This window comes from Nerophis lumbriciformis, linkage group LG01 (assembly GCF_033978685.3).
Source record: "Nerophis lumbriciformis linkage group LG01, RoL_Nlum_v2.1, whole genome shotgun sequence".
Classification (NCBI taxonomy): domain Eukaryota; kingdom Metazoa; phylum Chordata; class Actinopteri; order Syngnathiformes; family Syngnathidae; genus Nerophis; species Nerophis lumbriciformis.
The window spans coordinates 29715758-29742500 of record NC_084548.2 but is presented as its reverse complement, the minus strand read 5'-3'; the positions used below and the strand labels follow the sequence as shown (position 1 = coordinate 29742500).

The 26743-nt window shown below is 42.6% G+C and overlaps 2 protein-coding genes across 7 annotated transcripts in view; one reads left to right on the top strand and one right to left on the bottom strand.

Annotated features, from left to right (window-relative positions):
- map3k12 (mitogen-activated protein kinase kinase kinase 12) overlaps window positions 1-14140 on the top strand; it is a 24676-nt gene extending 10536 nt beyond the window's left edge. For both annotated transcript variants that reach the window (XM_061978908.1, XM_061978900.1), the window contains exons 3-14: window positions 1-123; window positions 197-388; window positions 3224-3382; window positions 3583-3741; window positions 3907-4015; window positions 11060-11169; window positions 11384-11500; window positions 11583-11717; window positions 11786-12506; window positions 12580-12647; window positions 13076-13373; window positions 13446-14140. The exon at window positions 1-123 is cut by the window's left edge and continues 61 nt beyond it. In XM_061978908.1, the coding sequence (XP_061834892.1) occupies window positions 1-123; window positions 197-388; window positions 3224-3382; window positions 3583-3741; window positions 3907-4015; window positions 11060-11169; window positions 11384-11500; window positions 11583-11717; window positions 11786-12506; window positions 12580-12647; window positions 13076-13373; window positions 13446-13601 (2347 nt within the window). In that variant the 3' untranslated portion in view covers window positions 13602-14140. The remainder of the gene's footprint in view (window positions 124-196; window positions 389-3223; window positions 3383-3582; window positions 3742-3906; window positions 4016-11059; window positions 11170-11383; window positions 11501-11582; window positions 11718-11785; window positions 12507-12579; window positions 12648-13075; window positions 13374-13445) is intronic.
- Window positions 14141-14858: 718 nt separating this feature from the next.
- On the bottom strand, window positions 14859-24018 carry pcbp2 (poly(rC) binding protein 2). Of its 5 annotated transcripts, none has more exons than XM_061978938.1 (13): window positions 23849-24016; window positions 22973-23095; window positions 22842-22865; window positions 22725-22757; window positions 22499-22615; window positions 22270-22401; window positions 17445-17573; window positions 17309-17383; window positions 17019-17078; window positions 16662-16734; window positions 16522-16577; window positions 16281-16450; window positions 14859-15999 (listed from the first exon to the last, which is right to left on the bottom strand). In XM_061978938.1, exons 2-13 carry the CDS (start codon window positions 23039-23041, stop codon window positions 15963-15965), a joined length of 975 nt encoding a protein of 324 aa, XP_061834922.1. In that variant the 5' UTR covers window positions 23042-23095; window positions 23849-24016; the 3' UTR covers window positions 14859-15962. The 5 variants fall into 5 exon arrangements, with proteins under 5 accessions (XP_061834922.1, XP_061834931.1, XP_061834913.1 ...); XM_061978947.1 differs by having other exon boundaries at window positions 17037-17078; XM_061978929.1 differs by having other exon boundaries at window positions 16522-16734; window positions 17037-17078; window positions 22973-23049; window positions 23849-24018.
- Between the last annotated feature and the right edge of the window lie 2725 nt (window positions 24019-26743).

Here is a 26743-nt window from a genome sequence, read left to right as displayed (position 1 = left end):
GGGGGCTGTCTTCCTTGGCAAGTTCCACGGAGACGACGTGGCCGTGAAGAAAGTGCGAGACATCAAGGAGACGGAAATCAAACACCTCCGCAAACTCAAGCACCCCAACATCATCACTTTCAAGTAGGGAAACTCATGCTGTATCCTGCTTTTAAATGGTTTAATCCAGCATTTAAATAGTGATGCTTTCTTCCAGGGGTGTGTGCACCCAGGCCCCTTGTTACTGCATTTTGATGGAATACTGTGCCCAAGGCCAACTGTATGAGGTGCTGAGGGCAGGCCGGAAAATCACCCCCTCGCTCCTGGTTGACTGGTCCATGGGCATTGCAGGGGGCATGAACTACCTACACCTTCATAAGATCATACACCGAGACCTCAAGTCCCCCAAGTAAGGCCCCCGTGCATCACAATGTGTTTTTTTGTACAGCCTGGGGTCAGCTCCATACATTCCACATCAGTAAGAGGCAGTATCCTCCATCATGAGGAAAAGATCATTCAGAAATATATTAAAGAATATCAGGTTTACACAATACAATTAACTTACTATTATCTTATATATTATCGGCTGATAAATGCGTTAAAATGTAATATCGGAAATGATCGGTATCGTTTTTTTATTATCGGTATCGTTTTTTTTTTTTTTTTTTTTTTAAATTAAATCAACATAAAAAACACAAGATACACTTACAATTAGTGCACCAACCCAAAAAACCTCCCTCCCCCATTTACACTCATTCACACAAAAGGGTTGTTTATTTCTGTTATTAATACTCTGGTTCCTACATTATATATCAATACAGTCTGCAAGGGATACAGTCCGTAAGCACACATGATTGTGCGTGCTGCTGGTCCACTAATAGTACTAACCTTTAACAGTTAATTTTACTCATTTTCATTAATTACTAGTTTCTATGTAACTATTTTTATATTGTTTTACTTTCATTTTTATTAAAGAAAATGTTTTTAATTTATTTGTCTTATTTTATTTTATATATATTTTTTAAAAGTACCTTATCTTCACCATACCTGGTTGTCCAAATGAGGCATAATAATGTGTTAATTCCACGACTGCATATATCGGTTGATATCGGTATCGGTAATTAAAGAGTTGGACAATATCGGAATATCGGATATCGGCAAAAAGCCATTATCGGACATCCCTACTTACAAGTTTAATTGGTTCATTGATGGAGCTCTCGACTCAAAACACATGCATTTCAAACCAAGGTCTCCCATAGAAATGAACTGAAATCAATTTAGTGGGTGCTTCAAAACAACATGCAACATGCCTTTTAAAAAGAAAAACAAACTATTAGATAATAAATATGGGTAACACCTTAGTATGGGGAACATATTCACCATTAATTAGTTGCTTATTAACATGCAAATTAGTAACATATTGGCTTTTAACAAGTCATTATTAAGTACTTATGAATGCCTTATTCTGCATGGCCTTTTATACAACCAGTAAGCCATTAACTAAGAGTCTTCCCTCAATAAGGTTAGGGTTAGGGTACTTAGAATATGTTCCTCTAGTGTCCAAATAACTCTAAATTAAGTCTTTGTTACTTAGAATATGTTCTCCATACTCAAGTGTTACCTAAATGTTGTATAAAACATACAAAGTAATGTATTACCAAGAACTACATTAGTTTTATTAAGACATGTAATAATATTGTACAAGGTTTACCTTGAAGAGTGGATTACTAGGGTATCTTTTTCGAGCTGCTTTTCCATCAAATACACCATCAGCAGCTTTTCCATGTTGTTTATATAATAGTTTAACATCCTTGAATGGCCTTACCGACTCATTTAGCTTCAGCATGGCGCAGATTAGCAGCGATATGCTCCAAAGGCTTCACATAGTCTGCTGCTCGCTCTTCTCCCCGTCGTCCATGTTGTAGAATTTAGCGTTTTTATATGGAGTCTACTGAGAGCAAGAAGTTAGAATTATACGCGACTTTGTATTAGAAATGCCAACAGCGGCCGATGCATGTACATTCAGCCCCACAACAAGAGGATAGAGAAAAAGTAAGGAGCTTATTGACTACAGTGTCGGACTCGCAAAGATCGTCAGGTAAATTTCTACTATATATGAAGATATCCTCTGACGTTACATGTGGTAAAACGTCACAAATGAGGAAAATTCCAAACAGCTCGTTTGGATGAAGAATGAAGGAAGGCGAGATTGATTTATAAATATCTCAACCGTGCCTCCATGGTTTGATTTCACATTTTCTTGACTCATGCAGATCCCAAATACACAAAAACAGGTACCAATAGGTAGGAAAAGTTGGTTTTGCATATCCATCCATCCATCTTCTTCCGCTTATCCGAGGTCGGGTCGCGGGGGCAGCAGCCTAAGCAGGGAAGCCCAGACTTCCCTCTCCCCAGCCACTTTATCCAGCTCCCCCAGGGGGATCCCGAGGCGTTCCCAGGCGAGCCGGGAGAGATAGTCTTCCCAACGTGTCCTGGGTCTTCCTCGTGGCCTCCGACTGGTTGGACGTGCCCTCCCTCGGGAGGCGTTCGGGTGGCATCCTGACCAGATGCCCGAACCACCTCACCTGGCTCCTCTCGATGTGGAGGAGCAGCGGCTTTACTTTGAGCTCCTCCCGGATGACAGAGCTTCTCACCCTATCTCTAAGGGAGAGCCCCGCCATACGGTGGAGGAAACTCATTTCGGCCGCTTGTATCCGTGATCTTGTCCTTTCGGTCATAACCCAAAGCTCATGACCATAGGTGAGGATGGGAACGTAGATCGACCGGTAAATCGAGAGCTTTGTCTTCCGGCTCAGCTCCTTCTTCACCACAACGGATCGATACAGCGTCCGCATTACTGAAGACGCTGCACCGATCTGCCTGTCGATCTCACGATCCACTCTTCCCTCACTCGTGAACAAGACTCCGAGGTACTTGAACTCCTCCACTTGGGGCAAGATCTCCTCCGCAACCTGGAGATGGCACTCCACCCTTCTCCGGGCGAGAACCATGGACTCGGACTTGGAAGTGCTGATTCTCATCCCAGTCGCTTCACATTCGGTTTTGCATAATGGGTCTTATATTAACAATTATTCGAGTCACAGCTCTTATTTCACAACATTCTTAAGTTGAGGTACCACCGTATTTAGCCTCCTGAGAATGACATGAGCCATGTGATCAGATTGACACTCACATGTCAAGACGCCCTAAGTAATGTGATGGATTTTATGTTGCTGTTTTTCAGCATGCTGATCACGCACGACGACCTTGTGAAGATCTCGGACTTTGGAACCTCAAAGGAGCTCAGTGACAAAAGTACCAAAATGTCCTTTGCAGGCACCGTAGCCTGGATGGCACCTGAAGTCATTCGGAATGAGCCGGTGTCAGAAAAAGTGGACATCTGGTAGGTCCAAACTTAAAGAATGCTTTCAAGTATCGTTCTGGCGATGTCAACATGTCATATTGCTTGTCCACCATGTTGCTAGAACTTTCCATGTCGTGATTTTTCTGTTTATGTGACGCCAGGTGCCTTTCTCATTTCTATTTCCATCTCTGTGAGACGGTCTAAATATGTCTTCAAGTTTTACATTGACTGTTCATTAGGTCATTTGGAGTGGTACTGTGGGAGATGCTAACTGGTGAGATCCCTTACAAAGATGTGGATTCATCTGCTATCATCTGGGGAGTGGGAAACAACAGCCTCCAGCTGCCCATACCTGAGAGCTGTCCTGATGGCTTCAAGATCCTACTCAGACAATGCTGGTGAGCAATTATAGACTTAGGAAGTGAGGCTGAGTGAAGAGTGAACGGATTCTCAGAGGCAGTAAATGGACAGATAAAGAGTGCAATGTGGTTTATCTGTGATTTAAGGATTTATTTTTGGCACAGTGTAAGTACACACTGTTGTGTTTATTCTGGATTTTGCAGGAACTGTAAACCCAGGAATAGGCCTTCTTTCCGTCAAATCCTTCTTCATCTGGACATAGCATCGGCTGACGTTCTGTCCACTCCCCAGGAGACATACTTCAAATCGCAGGTATTGTTGCTTCTCTTAGCAGATTAAATGAGCGCATACTGTGTGTAATACACTGAAGACGCTCAATAGCACCACTAGTGAGGAATTTAGCCTCATAACAGCAATAATTCATTATAAAAGGTAGTGGAGATTGTCAAACAGTCCTGTGATTAATTCAGTTAACATGCAAGGCTGCATCTTTTATGTACATTTTTAACCTCAAAACATTCAAAAAGGTCATTTTCTGCAGAATTTTGCCGTTTAAAGGTGTTGTTCGGTAACCAGTTTGTCCTCGATAAACTTTATCCAGACAGATTAGACATGTGGAGGATGCTAAATTTCGAAGCATTTAGGTTTTCATTATAGGACGTGGGCGTAGTATGGCGACCAAGATTAACTTTCTCCATAGAGCTTCAAAAAGTCACAACTTTACCGTAAAGCAGGGGTCTCAAATTCAAACGCAACGAACGAGCCTGAAAAAAAATACAATCAATAGATTTTAAAGGGGAACATTATCACAATTTCAGAAGGGTTAAAACCATTAAAAATCAGTTCCCAGTGGCTTATTTTATTTTTCAAAGTTTTTTTCAAAATTTTACCCATCACGCAATATCCCTAAAAAAAGCTTCAAAGTGCCTGATTTTAACCATCGTTATATACACCCGTCCATTTTTCTGTGACGTCACACAGTGATGCCAATACAAACAAACAGCAAGGTATAGCGACATTAGCTCGGATTCAAACTCGGATTTCAGCGGCTTAACACTGTCTGATAAGATAATTACTAACAACTATGAACTAGGTTTACAGCATATGAAATACATTTGGCAACAACATGCACTTTGAGAGTGCAGACAGCCCATTTCAGGCGCGCTAAGAACATATATTTTTCCACGATTTCAGCACTCAGGTTAACCATAATTAAATAGACACAAAATACTGCATTACACAAGACTACCCGAATGTACTCGAATGATTGAAAAAAATAAATTATTTTAAGCTAAATTATTGGTAAACACAGTTTATGTATAATAATTTACGTAAAACCGCGAGTAATGAATAAAGTTTTCATCAATTAATATATTCTGTAGACGTACCCTCATCCGCTCTCTTTTCCTGAAAGCTGATCTGTCCATTTTTGGAGTTGATGTCAACAAGCCAGGGAAGCTAGGGTCGATATTCTTCTCTTGATCATCTTCGGTGGCATAAGGGACGGTAGAAGCGGTGTGAGCCAAGACATCCAGGGGGTTTAGCTCGCTCGTCTGCGGGAATCCTTTGTCCCTGAATAGCTCACACACTCCGGCAGATTCAATGGGGGTCTGGCGGCAGATTTCTTTGACTTTATCGTTGGAAATGCATCTGCTTTGAGTGTCGCAGGATATCCACACATTCTTGCCATCTCTGTCGTAGCATAGCTTTCGTCGGTAAAGTGTGCGGAACAAACGACTGACCATTTCGTCGGCTTTCCCCACACCCTCGTATTTTGAACAAATTTCGTCCAATTTCTTGCCACTTTCGCATCTTTGGGCCACTGGTGCAACTTGAATCCGTCCCTGTTCGTGTTGTTACACCCTCCGACAACACACCGACGAAAGACAGAAAATGGCGGATTGCTTCCCGATGTGAAGTCACGTTGTGACGTCATCGCTCCGAGAGCAAATAATAGAAAGGCGTTTAATTCGCCAAAATTCACCCATTTAGAGTTCGGAAATCGGTTAAAAAAATATATGGTCTTTTTTCTGCAACATCAAGGTACGCTTACATAGGTTTGGTGATAATGTTCCCCTTTAAAGTAAAAAAAACCAACAACTCGCAGCTTGGTCACTACAATTTTAGCGTACAATTTACAATTGTAAACTGTACAGTACCACTGTTTTGACATTAAAATTCTGGTGACTTGAGCTGCCATTTTTTGTTTACCGTAAAATATCTGGCCATTTTTTTGTAGTGCTTTGCTGTAAATCTGATGATTTTATGGTACATTTCTGGTGACTAAGCTGGCACGTTTTTAACAGTACAATCAACTGATTAGTTTTACTGTGTAGCCTTGGGGACATGCCATCAATGATTGTGCAGCTTGAAAGAGGTCCGTATGTATTACACTTGGCTGACACCCTTTGGCGGGCCAAACAAAATTAAAAAAATGGGCCAAATTTGGCCCGTGGGCCCCACTTTGGGCATCCCTGCTCTACATGTATTGGGACACATTGGCAAAGTGTGGAGTGTTTTCCTGGGAAGATTCTTGTGAGCTTAAACAAAGCTCAAAGTCTCTGTTGTAGTTATTGCAAATGTGACTGATGGGGTTGCGTTCTTCCACGCCAGACCCATTCAAGCATGCCTTTATGGACCTTGCTTTGTGCACTCGCGCCGAAATTAATGTCTGTTGATAGTGAACTATTTACTGTAGTTCAACCTTTGTGTCTCCTGACTATTCCATAGTAGACACAGGGCCTGATCTACTAAAGGTTTGCATGTACAAACTTGACACTCAAAGTTGATCTACTAAGCTTGTGCTCAAGAGGATTGCATCCCTTAAATGAGTGAAACAGAGAACACAATCTATTTAACATGTCTGTCTTCATGTACAGAATATGCAGAATATATGCTGATTTTCAGGACAGCCACAATACTGCGAGGAGATGTAAATATAATTTTGCGCTCGCATTGTGATTGATCAAGACTGAAACTGTTGCGACCGCTGTCGTACGTCTACATTTAGCATGTCTGTAATGCGCATGCAAACTAGCACAGTTATGCACGAGTGGCCGTGATAAAGGAGGCGATCATGCTGCAAAGAGACGATAGCGAAAAAAACCTGTGTCCAATGTGCGTTTGTCAACATATTTGAATAAAAAATAAGACATACCGTCTATTCAGCAAAATCATTTTATAATTTTATGCTGCTGGATGAGTGAGTGGGCTTAAAGGCCTACTGAAACCCACTACTACCGACCACGTAGTCTTGATATTTTATATATCAATGATGAAATCTTAACATTGCAACACATGCCAATACGGCCAGGTTAGCTTACTAAAGTGCAATTTTAAATTTCACGCGGAATACCCTGCTGAAAACGTCTCGGTATGATGACGCCGGCACGTGACGTCACGGATTGTAGAGGACATTTTGGGACAACATGGTGGCCAGCTATTAAGTCGTCTGTTTTCATCGCAAAATTCCACAGTATTCTGGACATCTGTGTTGGTGAATCTTTTGCAATTTGTTCAATGAACAATGGAGACAGCAAAGAAGAAAGCTGTAGGTGGGAAGCGGTGTATTGCGGGCGGCAGCAGCAACACAAACACAGCCGGTGTTTCATTGTTTATATTCCCGAAAGATGACAGTCAAGCTTTACCATTGGCCTGTGGAGAACTGGGACAACAGAGACTCTTACCAGGAGGACTTTGAGTTGGATGCGCAGACGCGGTACCGTGAGTACGCATGCAGCTGCGGCTTCCAAACATTTGATCGCTTGCCCGTACGTGCGTGCCGCTATGTGCATGTCACGTACGTAACTTTGGGGACTTTGGGGAAATATATGTGCTGTATGAACTTTGGGGAGGTGAACGGTACTTTGGGCTGTGGGATTGAGTGTGTTGTGCAGGTGTTTGAGTTGTATTGGCGGGTTATATGGACGGGAGGGGGGAGGTGTTTGTTATGCGGGATTCATTTGTGGCATATTAAATATAAGCCTGGTTGTGTTGTGGCTAATGGAGTATATATATGTCTTGTGTTTATTTACTCTTTTAGTCATTCCCAGCTGAATATCAGGTCCCACCCGCCTCTCACAGCATCTTCCATATCTGAATCGCTCCCACTGCGCTCTAGTCCTTCACTCTCACTTTCCTCATCCACAAATCTTTCATCCTCGCTCAAATTAATGGGGAAATCGTCGCTTTCTCGGTTCGAATCGCTGTTGCTGCTGGTGGCCATGATTGTAAACAATGTGCGGATGTGAGGAGCTCCACAACCTGACGTCACGCGCATATTGTCTGCTACTTCCGGTACAGGCAAGGCTTTTTTATCAGCGACCAAAAGTTGCGAACTTTATCGTCGATGTTCTCTACTAAATCCTTTCAGCAAAAATATGGCAATTTCACGAAATGATCAAGTATGACACATAGAATGGACCTGCTATCCCCGTTTGAATAAGAAAATCGCATTTCAGTAGGCCTTTAACAAAACAAATTCATTTGATTTGTTTTGGCGTCTTCAACATGTATTTTTATAAATTATTTTCTGGATCATTCCACTCCAAGAGCGCAGCTTTGACGTGCTAAAAATAGGTCATGTTGTCTAGCACTTCTACGGTACATCGCCCAGAAAAGGTGGTGTGTGCTGCATATTCCACAAGATAACCAAACAGCACAAGTCAGATCTTTGGAGCATGTGATGTCATAAATGTGGAAGGAAATTTGTGTCTTCTTTTACAAACAAATTGTTTAAATAGGGTGGTGCGCACCACTTTTAAACTAGTAGATCACCTGCAACACACCCAGTAATAGTACACTATTGCTATGTTAGACCCACTCGACATCCATTGCTTTCGGTCTCCCCTTTTGCAGCCCTTTGAGACACTTGTGATTTAGGGCTATATAAATAAACATTGATTGATTGATTGACGTCAATCAATCAATCAATCATAATTTGCAGTTTAGCGTGTAGTATTTGGATTTAAGTAGATCAGGCCCATTTTGTACAAAACCCAAAACCAGTGAAGTTGGCACGTTGTGTAATTTGTAAATAAAAACAGAATACAATGATTTGCAAATCCTTTTCAACTTATATTCAATTGAATGAATGTTCGAACTTAGAAACTTAACTTTTTTTTTGCAAAAAATCATTAACATAGAATTTAATGGCAGCAACACATTGCAACATTGTGTTACATGGCCTTTCCTTTTAACAACACTCAGTAAATGTTTGGGACCTGAGGAGACCAATTTTTGAAGCTTTTCAGGTGGAATTCTTTCCCATTCTTGCTTGATGTACAGCTTAAGTTGTTCAACAGTCCGGGGGTCTCCGTTGTATTTTATGCTTCATAATGCGCCACACATTTTCAATGGGAGACAGGTCTGGACTACAGGCAGGCCAGTGTAGTACCCGCACTCTTTTACTATGAAGCCACGCTGTTGTAGCACGTGGCTTGGCATCTTTCTGAAATAAGCAGGGGCGTCCATGATAACTTTGCTTGGATGGCAACATATGTTGCTCCAAAACCTTTCAGCATTAATGGTGCCTTCACAGATGTGTAAGTTACCCATGCCTTGGGCACTAATACACCCCTTTACCATCACAGATGCTGGCTTTTGAACTTTGCGCCTATAACAATCCAGATGGTTCTTTTCTTCTTTGGTCCGGAGGACAAAACGTCCACAGTTTCCATAAACAATTTGAAATGTGGACTCGTCAGACCACAGAACACTTTTACATTTTTCATCAGTCCATCTTAGAGGAGCTCGAGCCCTGCAAAGCCGGCGACGTTTCTGGGTGTTGTTGATAAATGGCTTTGTCTTTGCATAGTAGAGTCTTAACTTGCACTTACAGATGTAGCGACAAACTGTAGTTACTGACAGTGGTTCTCTGAAGTGTTCCTGAGCTCATGTGGTGATATCCTTTACACACTGATGTCGCTTTTTGATGCAGTACCGCCTAAAGGATCCAAGGTCACGGGCATTTAATGTTACATGCAGTGATTTTTCCAAACTATTAATCGATTTAAACTATTATACAAACATTGGGTCTGGTTCAACTATAGAGATGAGGGTCTTTAATTTGACCTGCTGTTGTACTCTGTCTCAAAGTGTTAACATGTGCTCAATGTTTCCTTACCATTATTGCTATGTTGTCTATTAACATTGTTGATACAAATTATTGTTACAGTGTAATAATTATTGTTACCTGTGGTAATGCCACTATGATACAACATCTGTATTATAATCCTTGAACAAAGTAACAGTGAAACTCATGTGAATAATCACTGAATGGAGAACTGGGGCTTGGATTAAATAAGTTATCTTCTTCCCACTCCCTTTCAGGCAAAACTGGACAATCACGCTTTACATACTATACATTACCTTTTGCACTATATTAATTTATATTATGTGTTGTCAACTTTGTACTTTTTAAAAATTATTATTATTATTTTTGTATGTCATTGCCTGAAATAAATAAATAAATAAAATTATCTGAACCTTTTGATTGTATTACGGATGGTAGATGGTGATATCCCTAAATTCTTTGCAATAGCTCGTTGTGAAATGTTGTTCTTAAACTGTTGGACAATTTGCTCAAGCATTTGTTCACAAAGTGGTGACCCTCGCCCCATCCTTGTTTGTGAATGACTGAACATTTAATGGAAGCTGCTTTTATACCCAAAATTGGCACCCACCTGTACCCAATTAGCCTGTTCACCTGTGGGATGTTCCAAATAAGTGTTTGATGCGCATTCCTTAGCTTTCTCAGTCTTCTTTGTCATACCAAACTATAAAAATGGGACCCATTACCTCCCTGCTTGGTACTCCCCATCAAGGGTTGGAATTGGGGGTTAAATCACCAAAAATTATTCCCGGACGAGGCCACCGCTGCTGCTCACTGCTCCCATCACCTCCCAAGGGGAGAACAAGGCAATGGGTCAAATGCAGAGGACACATTTCACCACTCATAGTGTGTGTGTGACAATAATTGGTACTTAAACTTTAACTTGTGCCAGCTTTTTTGAAACATGTTGCAGGCATCAAATTCCAAATGAGCTAATATTTGCAAAAAATTAAGTTTTCCAGTTCGAACGTTAAATATCTTGTCTTTGCAGTCTATTCAATTGAATATGAGTTGAAAGGAATTTGCAAATCATTGTATTCTGTTTTTATTTTCGATTTACACAACGTGCCAACTTCACTGGTTTGGGGTTTTGTACAAGGATCACATGTACTGTACACGGCCAATCACCCACACAGGCTTGCTTAGTCATACTGTATGTCATTGTCTGCCAAACAAAAGAGAAACACCTCCTAAGTCGTCTCTGACCAAACACCAATGCTTAGCAGAAAATGTGCTCTCATCAGGCTGAATGGCGAGAGGAGGTGAAACAGCACTTTGAGAAGATCAAATCTGAGGGCACTTGTCTGCACCGACTCGATGAGGAGCTGATCAACCGACGCAGAGAAGAGCTCAGGTTTGTTTTTTGAATACACATACACAGTTTTTAATTGGTTTATGGTGCTTTTATCGCTTCTGCACACAAAAGAGGCCACTTTTCACTCTTGCCATTTATTGATGTCACTCCTTTCTTTGTCCCTGTGAGTGGACTGGAGTGCATGCCAATGGCTGAGGATTTGGATCAGTGTACACCTATGTACAATGACATCAGCTGCCTCTATTCTCCTCAGACATGCTTTAGACATTCGTGAGCACTATGAGAGGAAACTGGAGAGGGCGAACAACCTTTACATGGAGCTCAGCGCTGTCATGCTGCAGCTGGAGCTCAAAGAAAAAGAGCTGCAGAGGTACGACTAAAATTCATGAACACATTTAGTCTTTCGCTCATGACCACCATCTTTGCAATAAATCACTTGTGTTTATCTTCAGGAGGGAGCAGTCCTTGGATAAGAAGTATCCAGGTTTCTTTAAGCACCACAGCTCCAGACAGAGCAGCTCTTCAAACAGCATGGACAAGCTCATCAAGAAGAGAAACGTCCCACAGAAGCTTCCCTCAGGAAAGAGGTGCGAGTCTCATTTCACTTGTTACAATTACAGAATGCGTTTACTGTTTCCCTCTCCCCTTCTTTCAGGCCAGACATCCTCAAGTCTGAGGTAATCATTCCTAAAATGGATTCTTCTGTATTGCAAGTCACTATCCCCACCTGCCCCAGTAGAAGCTCCACTTCTCCCAGTCGGTCTCGAAGGGTAAAGACCCGTCATCGCAAGCCTGGAAAAGGCAGCAGTGGGGATCTAGCAGGACTTAAAGCCAATCAGTCATCTCCCAATAGAGAGACGGTGGCCAAGGTGAACAACTCAGCCACTGACTCCTCCATGCAGCTCCTGGAGCCCTCTGCGGCCCTGAGGGGCTTCAGCCACGAGCAACAGCAAAGGCAGCTATCCTCCTCCAGCCCTGACCTCATCTGCACCGCGCTAGAGGCGGGCGGCCAGGGAAAAAAAGATCCACCTCTGGGCGGGCTAGAAAGAGGGGGCAGCCTCAGTGCCTCTGCAGGATTAGGAGCATCAGAGGCCGCAGTCACTGGTTTGGATGATCTCACAGAAACTCCCCCACGCAGCGACACTCCTAGCGAGGATGCTGCATCATTCCCATTCTCAAGCAGCCCGGACTCGCCTTGTGGGAGGGGGGCGGCAGCAGGGCGTGGCTCTCTGGGATCACCACGCTTGCCCCATGAGGAAGATAAAGAGGATGGATCTGGCGCTGTTAGGTTGCCCCGAGGGGCTTCAGGGGGAATCGGGAGTCAGCACCTCACACCTTCAGCCATTTTATACAGGGCAGCTATTACACGTAAACAGGTAAGAGAGTGAGATCTGTTCCTGGGTGGACACGCTTTTATCAGGTTCACACTCTTCTTGATGCTCACTACAGAGGCGTGGGGTGTCATCAGAAGAGGAGGAGGGTGAAGTTGACAGTGAGGTTGAGTTACCGCGAAGACGGTGAGTAACTTACTGTGAAAGGACAGTGAGCCATTTTCTGTCACACAAAGCGTATGCATTATAGTTAGTGCTGTCAAATAAAACATTTTTATATCAGATTAATCACGAGCCCGATATTTTGACACAAAGGCAATTTTATTATCAGAATGTCATACAGAAACAATTTTTAAATGTTTCACTTGAACTTGTCATTTATTTGCTCATAACTTGCTAACAGTTTTATCTTAAGTCCTATCTGGATGTATTTTAGATTGAAATTTGCGGTTAAGGTAAATGCGCATGTCGGGTCGAATTAAATTGAGAGATTAATCTGCGCATATTCATCAATGATGCAATATTTCTTTGTGATTATTCACAAGTTGAGTTGTTAAATTTGACAGCCCTAATTATAATGTATTGTATTTGTCTGTGGCTTTTGTGTTCCTTAGACGCCCAACCAGCATCACAAAGTGTCAGTCGGTGTCCACCTTCAGCTCAGAGAACTTGTCAGTTTCGGATGGCGAGGAGGGCCACACTACAGACCACTCCCACAGCGGCACCCCTGATGTGGTCAGCACCAACACGGACGACAGGTTAGACTACCGCAGCGACGACCTCCTCTCTCAGGGCTCAGAGATCCCAGCAGACAACACAGATCCGGCTCAGGCTTCCGATGGCCTATCAGAGAGAGAAGTAACGTCGGGTCACGCCAAAGCTCAGCTGCAAGCCGAGCAGAATCCAAATGAGGTAGGAGTAGATCGAAAAATCAGCTTCTCTTTTCCCTGAGATCCTTGACTCAATCTTCTCGTCTCTCCACAGGGTCGTGTTCTGTGTGATGATTCGGACTGCGACAGCGCTGAGCTAGACCAGCCGGGCAGTGGCGAGTCAAGCCGACCGCCAAGCGCTAACGCGTGTGTACCGCCCCTTCAAGTTTATCAGGGGTCACCACATCCGCCTCACACAGGACATCCATAGTCAACTGATACAAATACCTCTTGCCACCATGACATCAGTGCATCAGTCGCCAGTGCAGCATGTCATGAGGGATCACAACTGCAGTACAACACTTCTCAGCCCAAGTTATGAAGGCTCATAAGTGCAGTGGTGACCATAACTCCACTCACGTGACATTGTCACAATCCGAGTCATTTCTTTTTTCTTTAACAGCTTGTGAAATAATCAGATACCGGTAAATGTCATTTTGCATTTGGTACTGTTTGTAGGCAAAATATAGGTACAAAGGTATCCTTAGCCACGGCACCTAGTCCTCTAATCACACTAGCCATTACTCTGGGAGCATTCACATATACTAATAAATAATAATGTAAATAACCATACCACATGAGAAAGAAAATATTTTATTTGTAAGATAAAATCTAAGAATAAATGGTATGCAGCCCTGTGAACAAATGCATGATTATGTTTTTAAATGTAAGATTTGAATGTGTCTGTTTTATATTTTGTGAAAGTTTATACTTTTTTTAATCCTAAAAATATTCAGTTATTTAATAATTGTGAGCACTTAAAGGGGGGGGGGGGTGGGGGGTGGGGTGTTGATTTCACAAAGATAAGTCATAGTATGTAATTTGGGTTTCTCAGTAGTTTCATTTTTAAAACCATTCCTCCTGCTGACTGACACCTGCTTGAGATTTTTACTTGGGTTATGAGGATTTGTGATGGAATAGAGACCTTTGTCATCGTTAAGTAAAAAATCCTTTAAGTGTTGTCCTTGGTGAGTGTAAAGTAGTGCCTGCACTCACAACAGCAAGCTCCTAACATGCACTGCACTGAAGGAGGACAACGTCTCATGCTTCAACTCTCTCAGCAACACTGGTGCAGGTGCTAATAAATGTGAATGTGCTTTTGTAACAAACTTAAAGGACTCACCAAGTATGTTGTTCACCTTCATAAAATCCTCCAACCTTCCCCCTTGACCCTTTAAGATTTCTGCAGGTGTAGCCTGGTCCAAAATGTAGAGCACTTCTTTGTAGTTACTAGTTGAAAGGTTAAGTATCCTTTGAATAGAAATGTTTTGTTTTTATACAACATTGCACATTGTAGCTGTAACATAGGAAATATATCAAAAGAAAATTATGCGCTACAATAAATAATGTATTGCTTAAAAAAAGTGTGTTCTTTGTTTAAATTGGAGAATAAAGTGACCAGAATTATGATCTCAAATGAAATTAGCTTGAAAGCTAGTAACTACTTTAAGGAAAACAAAAAGGTGTGTTTAAGCCTTTCACAATTTTATTTTTATGTCTTTAAACAATTTAAATGCACCCAAATCTTCTATAGTTTAAAAACGTGCACAAAAAGTGAGTTTCTTCTTCCGGCAAACAATACAAAATTAAATCTGTCCCAGGCAAAAAAGGATTGCAGAAAACTAGTAGTAATTCTAGAAATCTTGTCATTCTGGTGTATCATAATTAACATCTCAGCATAATATACTTTAAAAGACCAATATGTCTTTTGTAGCCTTGCAGTGTTCCCCCAACCCAGCAATTAAAAAAAATAGTCTCTATTTAAAAACAACATTTCAATGTTATAATCGTTATTACTATGGTCTTTTGTAATTTCAGTGAAAAGAAAATATTTTCCTCTTATTCAGACCCACACCTGGCAAGGCGACGCACCCGTCCACATCAGAATGCAATACAAAACAATAGTCAAGACTTCTGATCAAAAATTACAACTGATGGAAAAACAGGAATGACACAATTACTCTGAAAAAATTAGCTCCGATAAAATGTAGTTCAAATTCATACGATGAAAAAATTGCAGTCTGGCGTAGAACTTTTTTCTGCATTCAACTTCAACTGAGGCCACTTATACTCATTTAAAACCCGTCAAATCCACAATGCATCGCTCAGGAAGCACAGCTCCAAATATAAGCACTAGATTATCTTCTTACAAGGAGCTGTGTCTTAAATAAAAATAAATAGATATTTAAAAAAGGAGGGGAACAGACCCTCTATAATTTTGAGTTAAGTTTTTTCTTCATTTTTACATTTTCTAAGAAAAATCTGACATAAGAAAAACATTTATGCCTTCTCAGATTTTTCTAAAACATGTTTTACACTTATCAAGAAGATCAAACAGATATACAGCAGAAGAAAAAAAGAAGTCTTTAAAAACCATCTGTAACGGGAATTTTAAACTTAATAAATAAATAAAATACCATTATCATGATGAAGCTGTGGTTACTACCGAGGCGTAGAACCCAAAGCAGAGGAAAGGTGAGATTAAAATATTTTAGCATGAAGTTCAATAAGGGACCTCGTGGTAAAAAGTTGGGGGAAGGGCGCCATTAGATGCTGATGAAGATTCTTCATGTCAGTTGGCTGCAAGTCCAGTGGTTTCAGAAGAGAGCCTGAGCACAGCATACAAAACAATCAATCTTTGCAATTGTTTCATTCAGTATGGGGGCTGTGCAAAAATGGAATAGTGTAAAATCATGTTTGTGGATTTGGAGAAATGCTACTAAAACTGCAATTGCAGTAAAGGAAGATATGGTTTTGTGTAGCCGAATTTTAGTTTCCTTACAATGGCCGCCATCGCTGCACTGCTAAACTCTAAAAGTATTTGTCTATTTGGAGAAGTACCACAGACCCAAATAGGCTGGGCATCTTGACATTGTTTGTAAAAACTTACCGAGCATTGATAAGGTACTCCGCAAGGTTGATGCTGGCATGGGAACCAGTGATGGTGACCTGTCTGTCAGTGGAACCCTCCACAGGATTCGCAATCTTAATCTGGGCACCTGACATCTGGCGGATCTCGTTGATCTTTGCACCCTGACGGCCGATGATGCAACCGATGAGCTGAAAGAACACAAGAAAGGTGATAACGGAACGACACCTTCTAAAAAATATGTTAAAAAAGCCAGGCTTACTTCGTTTGAAATGGTGAGCTCAAGCGAGCCAGTTTGTGCAGATGCGTCCATCCCAGCTGCAGGAATGCAAAAAACAACAACATCAGAATGAATAATGTCAATACAAATCAGTGACCGCCTTTTGTAGGAAGCCCATGTACCCTGGAAGCCCTGGTTGCTGTGTGCAATAGGGAAGGGGCTCTGCTGCATGGCCAGCTGGTGAAGTTTGGTGAGCTGTGGAGACAACAGGGGGGACGGACACACAGCAAACAAATACAAATCACAAGTGAGAACAATGCGAGAGCCTTTATAAAGGCAAAAATTGTCCTTACAGCGAAGTGTCAATGAGAAAAAGGTATGAAATGGATATTTTGGTTCTTAAGTTGACGCAGGTTCATAATAAACTTTGTGAAATAGATGGGTGTGCATGTGAGACAGAAGTGACTGGAAAGTATGATGAAGCAGGTGGTGTGGCATGGCATCCCGGGTCGGACTTGCAAATATATTAGATCACTTACAGAGGGCCCTTCACTTACATCAGGCTGAGGGATGGCGTGCTGCCCTTGGACAGCGTATGCCTGCAGGGAGAGAATAGCACTTAAGAGGTTGTGACAGTGTCCCACACAGTGTACTTCAATCATCCTGTCCATCAGTCCTCTGCCTTTGGGGTGCTCACAGAACAAAGTCAGGCATGCTACAAAATGGCAGATACAGTAGTTGAGTTTTCCACGAGTCTGGTTGCCAGAACTACAAACATAGTGACTTTGTGTAACTGCAGAGGACCAACCAAACACACTTTGATGCTTACCTGTCCACCTGCAAAAATTACAGGAGAGCCTGAGGGTTTGGGTCGGTATGGGATGGTCACTCCCTTTGGAGGAGACTGAAGAAAAACAAATAATGTCAAAAACTCAACTACCACTGTTAAAAAAGGTAGACTTTACCTCAAGCATGACGACACAGATCTGCTTGACACACTCGATGATGGACTGTGGGGTGCCTGCAACAGTGATAGCACGCTCTGTTGAGTTGGGCAACATGTCCCCTGCTACTTGTACCTGAGCCCCTGCTGACTGTTGACACACAGAGAAACATGTCAAAAAAAACAACTAACACAAAGCATAGTTTATTAAGATTTACAAAATGGAAGCGATCTCCGGCATGAAAATAACATCAGATTGACCTCCGGAGTTCAGTTCAAAAGTTGGGAGAAACTTTTTTGCAACAGATTCCTAAAAACAACAGAGCTTTGTCATATAGATGATTTTTGACTAGATTTTGTGCAGTAGGTCCTTAAAAAGGGCAGAACTCTCCTTTTGTATAGAGGAACTTAGACCAGTGTAAGTAAACCTATTGTCCTCTGCAACCGCTGCAATCCTCTGACCACTTGTGTTTTGTCAAACATAGCTATTTATTTCCCCAAATCTGTAACAACTGAGAGAAATAGACAAAAACAAATGTTCACGACAGAGAACGCTGGCTCAGGGATATAAAAAAAATAAGAATGAAGGAAAAAGTCGGGCCCCCGGTCCTTAGTTTTCTAAAAGTGTGGCCCACAAAACAATTAGTTGAATAGCTCTGCCGGAGATAGTTGAAAATGTTGCTTTTCTACAGCACAGTACTGACCCGAGCCCAGCTACACCTGCCTTGGTTTGAAGTGGTCAAAATGGCACCACAGGAAACTGCAAATCATGCTGCATTGAACACATTAGCTGGAATTATATATCTTGTAGTCTACTTTATTTGGATATTAGCCGCTGTAAGTTTTTTTTTTTTCACGTATGATTAATGTGCCCACACAGTAGTGGGGGAAAACACACAGACACTGCATCCAACGCTGAGCCTGAACAAACACTGAGCAGAAATGAACAAAGAAAAGTGTTTACTGAATGGCAAGGCTAGCCCCAATGCTACACAGGTGGCTCTCCCGAAAAGACCAAAGCCATTCGCATCCTCCTCCACTGGAAGTTGAGTCGTCACCGCAGCAAATCGAATCCCAAAATCTGCCATTAGCTAGCTGCTCGCTGACATATGTTGTACAACTGTATATTTTCAAATAATGCAGCGAAAAAGAATCAGCTCGACCAATGAATGACCAGCGGTGGTAAATGAAATCGGCTCAACACTCGGCAACCTTTACCACTCAAAGAGCCATTTTGACCCGTTTCACAAATTAAAGAAAACAATGGGAGCCACAAAACTCTTTTGAAATTTAAAATGAAATAACACTGGTTACAAAGCTTTTTTTTGCTTTGTGCTATGCATAAACCAGGGGTCTCAGACACGCAGCTCGTGAGACGTTATTTTGCGGCACGCACCGTAATATGAAAATGTAATGTTAGTGCGGCCCGCGAGTTTTTTATGAATGGCGCTTGACAGCGTCATACTTGCCAACCTTCTCGATTTTTCCGGGAGATTTCCGTAATTTAGGGCTACTATCCTTTCGAATGTCTGCTGATTTTCACCCAAACAACACTAATAAGGGTGTGCCGCGATGGCACTGCCATTAGCGCCCTCTCCAGCCTGTACGAACAGCGTGCCAGCCCGGTTACATGTTGTATGCGGCCTCTGCCTGTACACGTATGTGACTGCAATGCATACTTAGTCAACAGCCATACAGGTTACACTGAGGGTGGCGATATAAACAACTTTAACACTGTTACTAATATGCGCCACACTGTGAACCCACAGCAAACAAGAATGACAAACATTTTGGGAGAACATCCGCATCGTAACACAACATAAACACAACTGAAAAAATACCCAGAATCCCATGCATCCCTAACTCTTCCGGGCTACATTATACACCCCCGCTACCAGCAAACGCCCCCTCCGTGCGTCGGTTGAGGTGGGCGGGGTTGGGGGAGCCGCATCAGAGTGATCTAAAAGCCGCATGCGGCTCGGAGCTGCGGGTTGCCGACCCCTGCTCTAGACATATGATCTGGTTGGGCATAGGGCTGGGCGATATATCGATATACGCGATATATCGCGGGTTTGTCTCTGTGCGATATAGAAAATGACTATATAGTGATATCGAGTATATACGTTCTCACGCAGTTGCTTTTAGCTGCGGGCATAACACTACAGGCTCTCCTCCTCTTTCCAGTCTCTCCTTCTCAGACAGACAGACAAGCGCACCTTCTTACACACGTCACATACTGTCACGACATACGTCACATACGTATACGCCCTCCCCGAGCAGAGAGGTAGCAGCATGGCTAACGTTAGCTGTGATGCTAGCGGAGTGATGCTAGCGGAGTGGTGCGAGCGCGATTACAAGAGAAAGAAGGTGCGAATCTGGTAACAAATGAAGGAATAATCAATTCCCCCAAAAAACAGCAGGGGGTCCATCATCTGGCGGTGGTTTGGCTTCAAGTAAGATGTCGAAAAGACAAGCGTAATTTGTCAAGTGTGGGGCAAAAGCGTTGCTATAAAAAGTAGCATTACTACTGTAACAAACAGCTCAGGGTGTCCCAAGTTACCAGTGTGTTAGGTAAGGAGGAGGAGTTTTGTCCGTCCAGAGTTGCCGTAGGGGCTACACTGCTAATACGTAGCATCATTTGAAAAGTCACCCGCTAGACAATGAAGAGTGCTTACTAGAGATGCGCGGTTTGCGGACACAACCGCGGAGTCCGCGGATTATCCGCGGATCGGGCGGATGAAATTTAAAAAAATAAGATTTTATCCGCTCGCGGGTCGGATCGGGTGGATTAATTACGGTAGATATATTTTTTTTTTTTTTTTGCGGGTGGCAGTTAAACCAATTCGGAAATATATATACATAGTTAAATGTTGTTACCCACATACGAAAAACGAGCAGGCACCTGCTGCATATGCCACAACAGAAGAAAAAAAAAGAAAAGAGATGGACACTTTTACGGAGCGGAGAAGGGACGCCTCGCCGGGGTCCGGGACCGAGGCCCCTTCCCCCGGGAGGGCCCCACCGGGAGCCGTAGCTGAGGCGATCCGCGAGAAGGGCCCGACGCACGTCCAGGGTCACTACCGCGCCCACCGCACCGACACCCCGCCTCGTCCGCCTTCGCCGCGGCCGGCGTCACGCGGAGCAGGTAAGCAGCTTACCTGCCCGCCACCCCCGTGGCCGGGGGCTCGTAACAGGGGTCACTCCGCGCGCTCCGCCCGCGCAGCTTACCTGCCCGCCACCCCTGTTGCCGGGGGCGCGTAACAGGGGTCACTCCGCGCGCAGTGCGCTCACGAAAGGGGTGGGGCTCACCCTGGTTGATATAGAGAGCAGGACGGTGGCCATGGAAGTCGGAACCCGCTAAGGAGTGTGTAACAACCCACCTGCCGAATCAACTAGCCCTGAAAATGGATGGCGCTGGAGCGTCGGGCCCATATACCCGGCCGTCGCCGGCAGCGAGACGCGCTTGGAGGTGCGCTCAGCGCGGCTCCCATATGATTGCGCACTGGTGTGCGTCTGGGTCGTGACAGCGTGGCACGCGAAAGTCTGTGCTGCGTTGGATCAGTCTCCTTTCTTTAACAGGCAAAAGTGAGGTTATAAAGCTTGCGCACCAAACACGAGGCAAGACCATGGTGCAGGAGAACAAAGGACTTCTTTCATTTAAGGTTTGTGATAAACCATCAAACTCATTCGTTAAAAGGACTCTATAGTAATATAAAGCGAATTTTTCTGGACATTATCATGCAAGAAAAGTTTATTTTTGGGACCGCGATCACCGCGTAATGATTTTTAAAGGTTGCATGACAAACATTTAACTGTCCCATGTGATCAGCCAGTGCGATTGGAAGTCCATGCTCAATTATTGCCTCCGTAAATAAAACTTCGGCATTTATCACATCCAAAGAATCTGTTTGGGCGACGAAAAACGTTGAAAGTTTTCCACTTGTATCGCTAGCAACGGCATTAGACTTCTGTTTTTTTGTCCCAACGTGGTCTTTTACATCCCTAATTCCTCCGTGTCCGATCGAAAAATCTTGTCTGCACAAGGTGCAATTCGCGTAGTTTTCACCCTTTTTTTTTTTTAAATTAATGAAAAACCCGGAATAGGTTGATGAAAACCGTACGAATTACGGGAAAACCGGAGTAGTTGGCAGGCTCACTAATGCCTTGCATCATATATATTAGATTGGGCGGATGGCGGGCGGGTGCAGTTCTGATCAAACGTTACATCGGGTGGATGGCGGATGGTTGACGACTTTCTGACGCGGTTGCGGGTGAAATAAATTGCCTATCCGCGCATCTCTAGTGCTTACTCCGCACGTTAATATCTCCGTTTGGTGCCACACGCCCACACCATCAAAATGCCGAGGCAAACATTTCCAGATCAACACCGTATGAGATTTTTTTTGATTTTTTTAGTTGTGATTTCCATCTCGGCATGAAAGTTTAAAAGTAGCATATATTAATGCAGTATGAAGAAGAATGTTTTAATGTAGACACGTAGAATAATCATACTGCTGTGATTATATGCATCAAGTTTTCATTCAAGGCTAAAGCAAAATATCGAGATATATATTGTGTATCGCGATATGGCCTTAAAATATCGCGATATTAAAAAAATATCGCCCAGCCCTAGTTGGGCAGATGGAAAAGCGTCCACAGGTGACTTGGTACCATCAAGTGAGTGGAAAAGGGACATAAATACAGAATGTGTCATCCTTCATCAGCATCACTTGAAAAGCAATTTAAAAACTCCCAGAGTACATCTGCATCTTATGCAAAGCATTTGGAGGCAGCACTGTGATTGGCAGAAGATGGTTCCTCCCAAGAGACTGGCTATGAAGACGCACCTCTCTAATTTCCTTGATTTTGCATCCCCCTTTGCCGATGAGCGAGCCACACTGGCTGGCAGGCACGACGAGGCGCATGGTGACAGGCGGTTTGCTGGTGGCTGTACTGTTAGTCATTGATGTACTGATGTCCTGAAAAGAGTGATAAAGAGAGAAATAACAGGCAATTGTTTATTTTAAAATCAGCATTTATCACGCCTCATTTATCTGTGTAGAGTGCAATGTCAACCTCCTCCAATTTCTCGATGATCATGGAGAAAGCCTTGAAAATAGAGGTGGTGGGTCCTGCAAGGGTTATAATCCTCTCTGGACAGTTCCCCTCTGAGATGTTGATGCGAGCACCACTCTGCGCACAAACAAGCAAAATGGAAACTAATGCAGCAGAATCATAAGATGCATGAGTCAGAACCACGCAAATAGTCAGTTTCCTTGTATCTTTAAATTTTACATCTCACCTCCTCTCTCATTTTCTTAACAGATTCTCCTTTCTGTAGTGTAGATAAATAAGACAGAATTGGCACACCAGAGGACAAAACACAGATAGCATCCAATCAATAATAAAAACAACATACCTTGCCAATTATGCTTCCAACCTCCTAAAGAAGACATGACAGTGTGTTCAATTGAAAGTAAGTCTCTACCAAAATGGCAAGAAGAGTCCATTAAACATTTTTTATGAAGGATTGCACACAGCCACACTCACCTTTCCATGCATGAGTAACCTGATGGTTAAGGTGACATTAAGTCCTCCTTCAACCATACTCGGGTCCATGGCTGCTGCTGGATGTGACAGACGGGAGTAAATCTTTGGTCACTGGTTGAATGTCTGCAACAGCATTAAAAACAAAGCTTATCAGCAAGAACTAGAAAAAGCTAAGGAGTCAATGGTTTCTTCAAGAAGCTGCTGTCAGTGCAGAGCTCGCTCAAGAGTTAAAGCAGCGACTACCATCTTGTTTAGAAGCCTGTGTTGCGATGAAGCGCTCCACCATCAGCATGAAAGAGCCAAAGAAAAGAGGCATTTAACTGCTGTAATTCACATTATATTGGCGAGGCTCCACTTATTCACAGCAGTACAATGACCCACTGTGCCCCTACGACACCGACTATTACATGGTACCGAACAGCAGAGGCTACAAATTCAGGGTTTTGGATGCAATATGCACACAAACATTTTGGGTTGTGGTGCCTTGATGTTACCTTACAGTCAGAGCAGAGGGCTAACACCAACTCTAAAAGGCTTCATAGGCTGTCATGCAGACAGATGACCAAGTTTGACAATACAGCATTCAAACTGTAACTTCATAAACGCGATACTTTCATGCCTGACATACAAACTCGGGTGACATAGCAGCACAATACAGCACGCAGCCTTGACACTAACTCAACCGTTTAAGCATAACGGGTCATTTTCTTTTCGGTCGCTAGCTTAAACGTCGCCTCCTCCAGGAAATAGCCACATCCCGCGGCCTTCGCGCGCACAGATAACCGGGGGGGGGGGGGGGGGTTGTCGCTGCCCTTCAATTTACCAGCAAAGCTAAACGAATAAAGCAACAAAATGCATATTTTTGCAAGGTCTTACCCGGTTCGCCCGTTGACGTGTGTGTGTCGGGGGGAGGGTAGGGTGGCAAGGGAAGAAGGGGAAGGTTCGGGAGGGAGTTTAAAGAGGATCCGGGGAAAGAGGGATGAGACGCCGCTGCTCGATCGTACTCCACTCTGCTGCTCAGCACAATAGCAAGACTGTATTCACCTTTGACCTCTCCGCGGCCCCGCCCCCTTCAACGCTAAACCGCGCCTCTCGCGTGCCCTCAGCAAACACAGACATATCATGTATTCTGGTTACACGTCATGTACTTCAGCAAACGTCATATCTTTATATGTACAACTAAAACTACCTGCATACTTTATATTGTTGCGGGTTAACAATCAATACAATAATCGACACATTGCAAAGCGCAAAGGAGGAAACTATTCTAACAAATTATACTAGTCCAAAAAAAATAAAAATAATAATAATCCCCAACTTTCAACGTTTGAATAGAAAGACTGACGAAAGACTCCTTGAACGTTGCATTTGTTGCAGTTAAGACTATGTCCACTAGATGTCAGCATTTGACAAAGGACACATGCAATAAACCAGTGGTTCTTAACCTTGTTGGAGGTACCGAACCCCACCAGTTTCATATGCGCATTCACCGAACCCTTCTTTAGTGAAAAATACAATGTTTTTTTTCAAATTCAAGACAAAGTTATATGTTTTTGGTAACACTTTAGTATGGGGAACATATTCTAAGTAACACAGACGTAATTTAGAGTTTTTTGGACACTAAGGGAACATATTCTAAGTAACAAAGACTTAATTCAGAGTTATTTGGTTAGGGTTAGGGTTAGAGCAGTGGTTCTTAACCTTGTTGGAGGTACCGAACCCCACCAGTTTCATATGCGCATTCACCGAACCCTTCTTTAGTGAAAAATACAATGTTTTTTTCAAATTCAAGACAAAGTTATATGTTTTTGGTAACACTTTAGTATGGGGAACATATTCTAAGTAACACAGACGTAATTTAGAGTTTTTTGGACACTAAGGGAACATATTCTAAGTAACAAAGACTTAATTCAGAGTTATTTGGTTAGGGTTAGGGTTAGGGCAGTGGTTCTTAACCTTGTTGGAGGTACCGAACCCCACCAGTTTCATATGCGCATTCACCGAACATTTCTTTAGTGAAAAATACAATGTTTTTTTTCAAATTCAAGACAAAGTTATATGTTTTTGGTAACACTTTAGTATGGGGAGCATATTCTAAGTAACAAAGATGTAATTTAAAGTTTTTTGGACACTAGGGGAACATATTCTAAGTAACAAAGACTTAATTCAGAGTTATTTGGTTAGGGTTAGGGTTAGAGCAGTAGTTCTTAACCTTGTTGGAGGTACCGAACCCCACCAGTTTCATATGCGCATTCACCGAACCCTTCTTTAGTGAAAAATAAAATGTTTTTTTTTTCAAATTCAAGACAAAGTTATATGTTTTTGGTAACACTTTAGTATGGGGAACATATTCTAAGTAATAAAGACTTAATTTAGAGTTATTTGGTTATGGTTAGGGTCAGGGTTAGAGGGTTAGGGTTATAATAAGGCCATGTCGAATAAGGCATTAATAAGTACTTAATAATGACTAGTTAAGAGCCAATATGTTACTAATTTGCATGTTAATAAGCAACTAATTAATGGTGAATATGTTCCCCATACTGAAGTGTTACCATGTTTTTTTACTGGTGCACAAAATGAACCGTGCATGAACATCACCTTGTTCAAAGAACAAAACCAACACAGTGCATAAACTCACAACAAATTACACACCTGCAAACCAGTCAGCTGTTCCCGTATCCGTAATACGCCGATAGGGAGAAGTTTGTATTTACACGATGAGTCGGGTGTGTTTTGACCTCCGCCGAACCCCTGAGGCCGACTCACCGAACCCCGAGGGTTCGATCGAACCCAGGTTAAGAACCACTGGGTTAGAGGGTTAGGGCCAGGGTTAGAGGATTAGGGTTATAATAAGGCCATGCCGTTTAAAGCATTAATACATACTTAATAATGACTAGTTAAGAGCCAATATGTTACTAATTTGCATGTTAATAAGCAACTAATTAATGATGAATATGTTCCCCATACTAAAGTGTTACCATGTTTTATTACTTGTGCATAAAATGAACCGTGCATGAACATCACCTTGTTCAAACAACAAAACCAATACAGTGCATAAACTCACAACAAATTACACACCTGCAAACCAGTCAGCTGTTGCCGTATCCGTAATACGCCGATAGGGAGAAGTTTGTATTTACACGATGAGTTGGGTGTGTTTTGACCTCCGCCGAACCCCTGAGGCCGACTCACCGAACCCCTAGGGTTCGATCGAACCCAGGTTAAGAACCACTGGGTTAGAGGGTTAGGGTTATAATAAGGCCCTGCCGTTTAAAGCATTAATAAGTACTTAATAATGACTTAAGCCAATATGCCAATATGTTACTAATTTGCATGTTAATAAGCAACTAATTAATGATGAATATGTTCCCCATACTAAAGTGTTACCATGTTTTATTACTGGTGCACAAAATGAACCGTGCATGAACATCACCTTGTTCAAAGAACAAAACCAACACAGTGCATAAACCCACAACAAATTACACACCTGGAAATCAGTGTGACTTCTGCTGTTGCCGTATCCGTAATACGCCGATAGGGAGAAGTTTGTATTTACACGATGAGTCGGATGTGTTTTGACCTCCGCCGAACCCCTGAGCCCGACTCACCGAACCTCGAGGGTTCGATCGAACCCAAGTTAAGAACCACTGCAATAAACGCTTTGAAAAGGCCATCGTCAAACGTTCGATTAGAACAGCAGTTTCATCTTGACGTGTTGAGTTCAAGAACAAAAAAATAAATAAACAGTATTACTTAAACTTAGACTTAGAC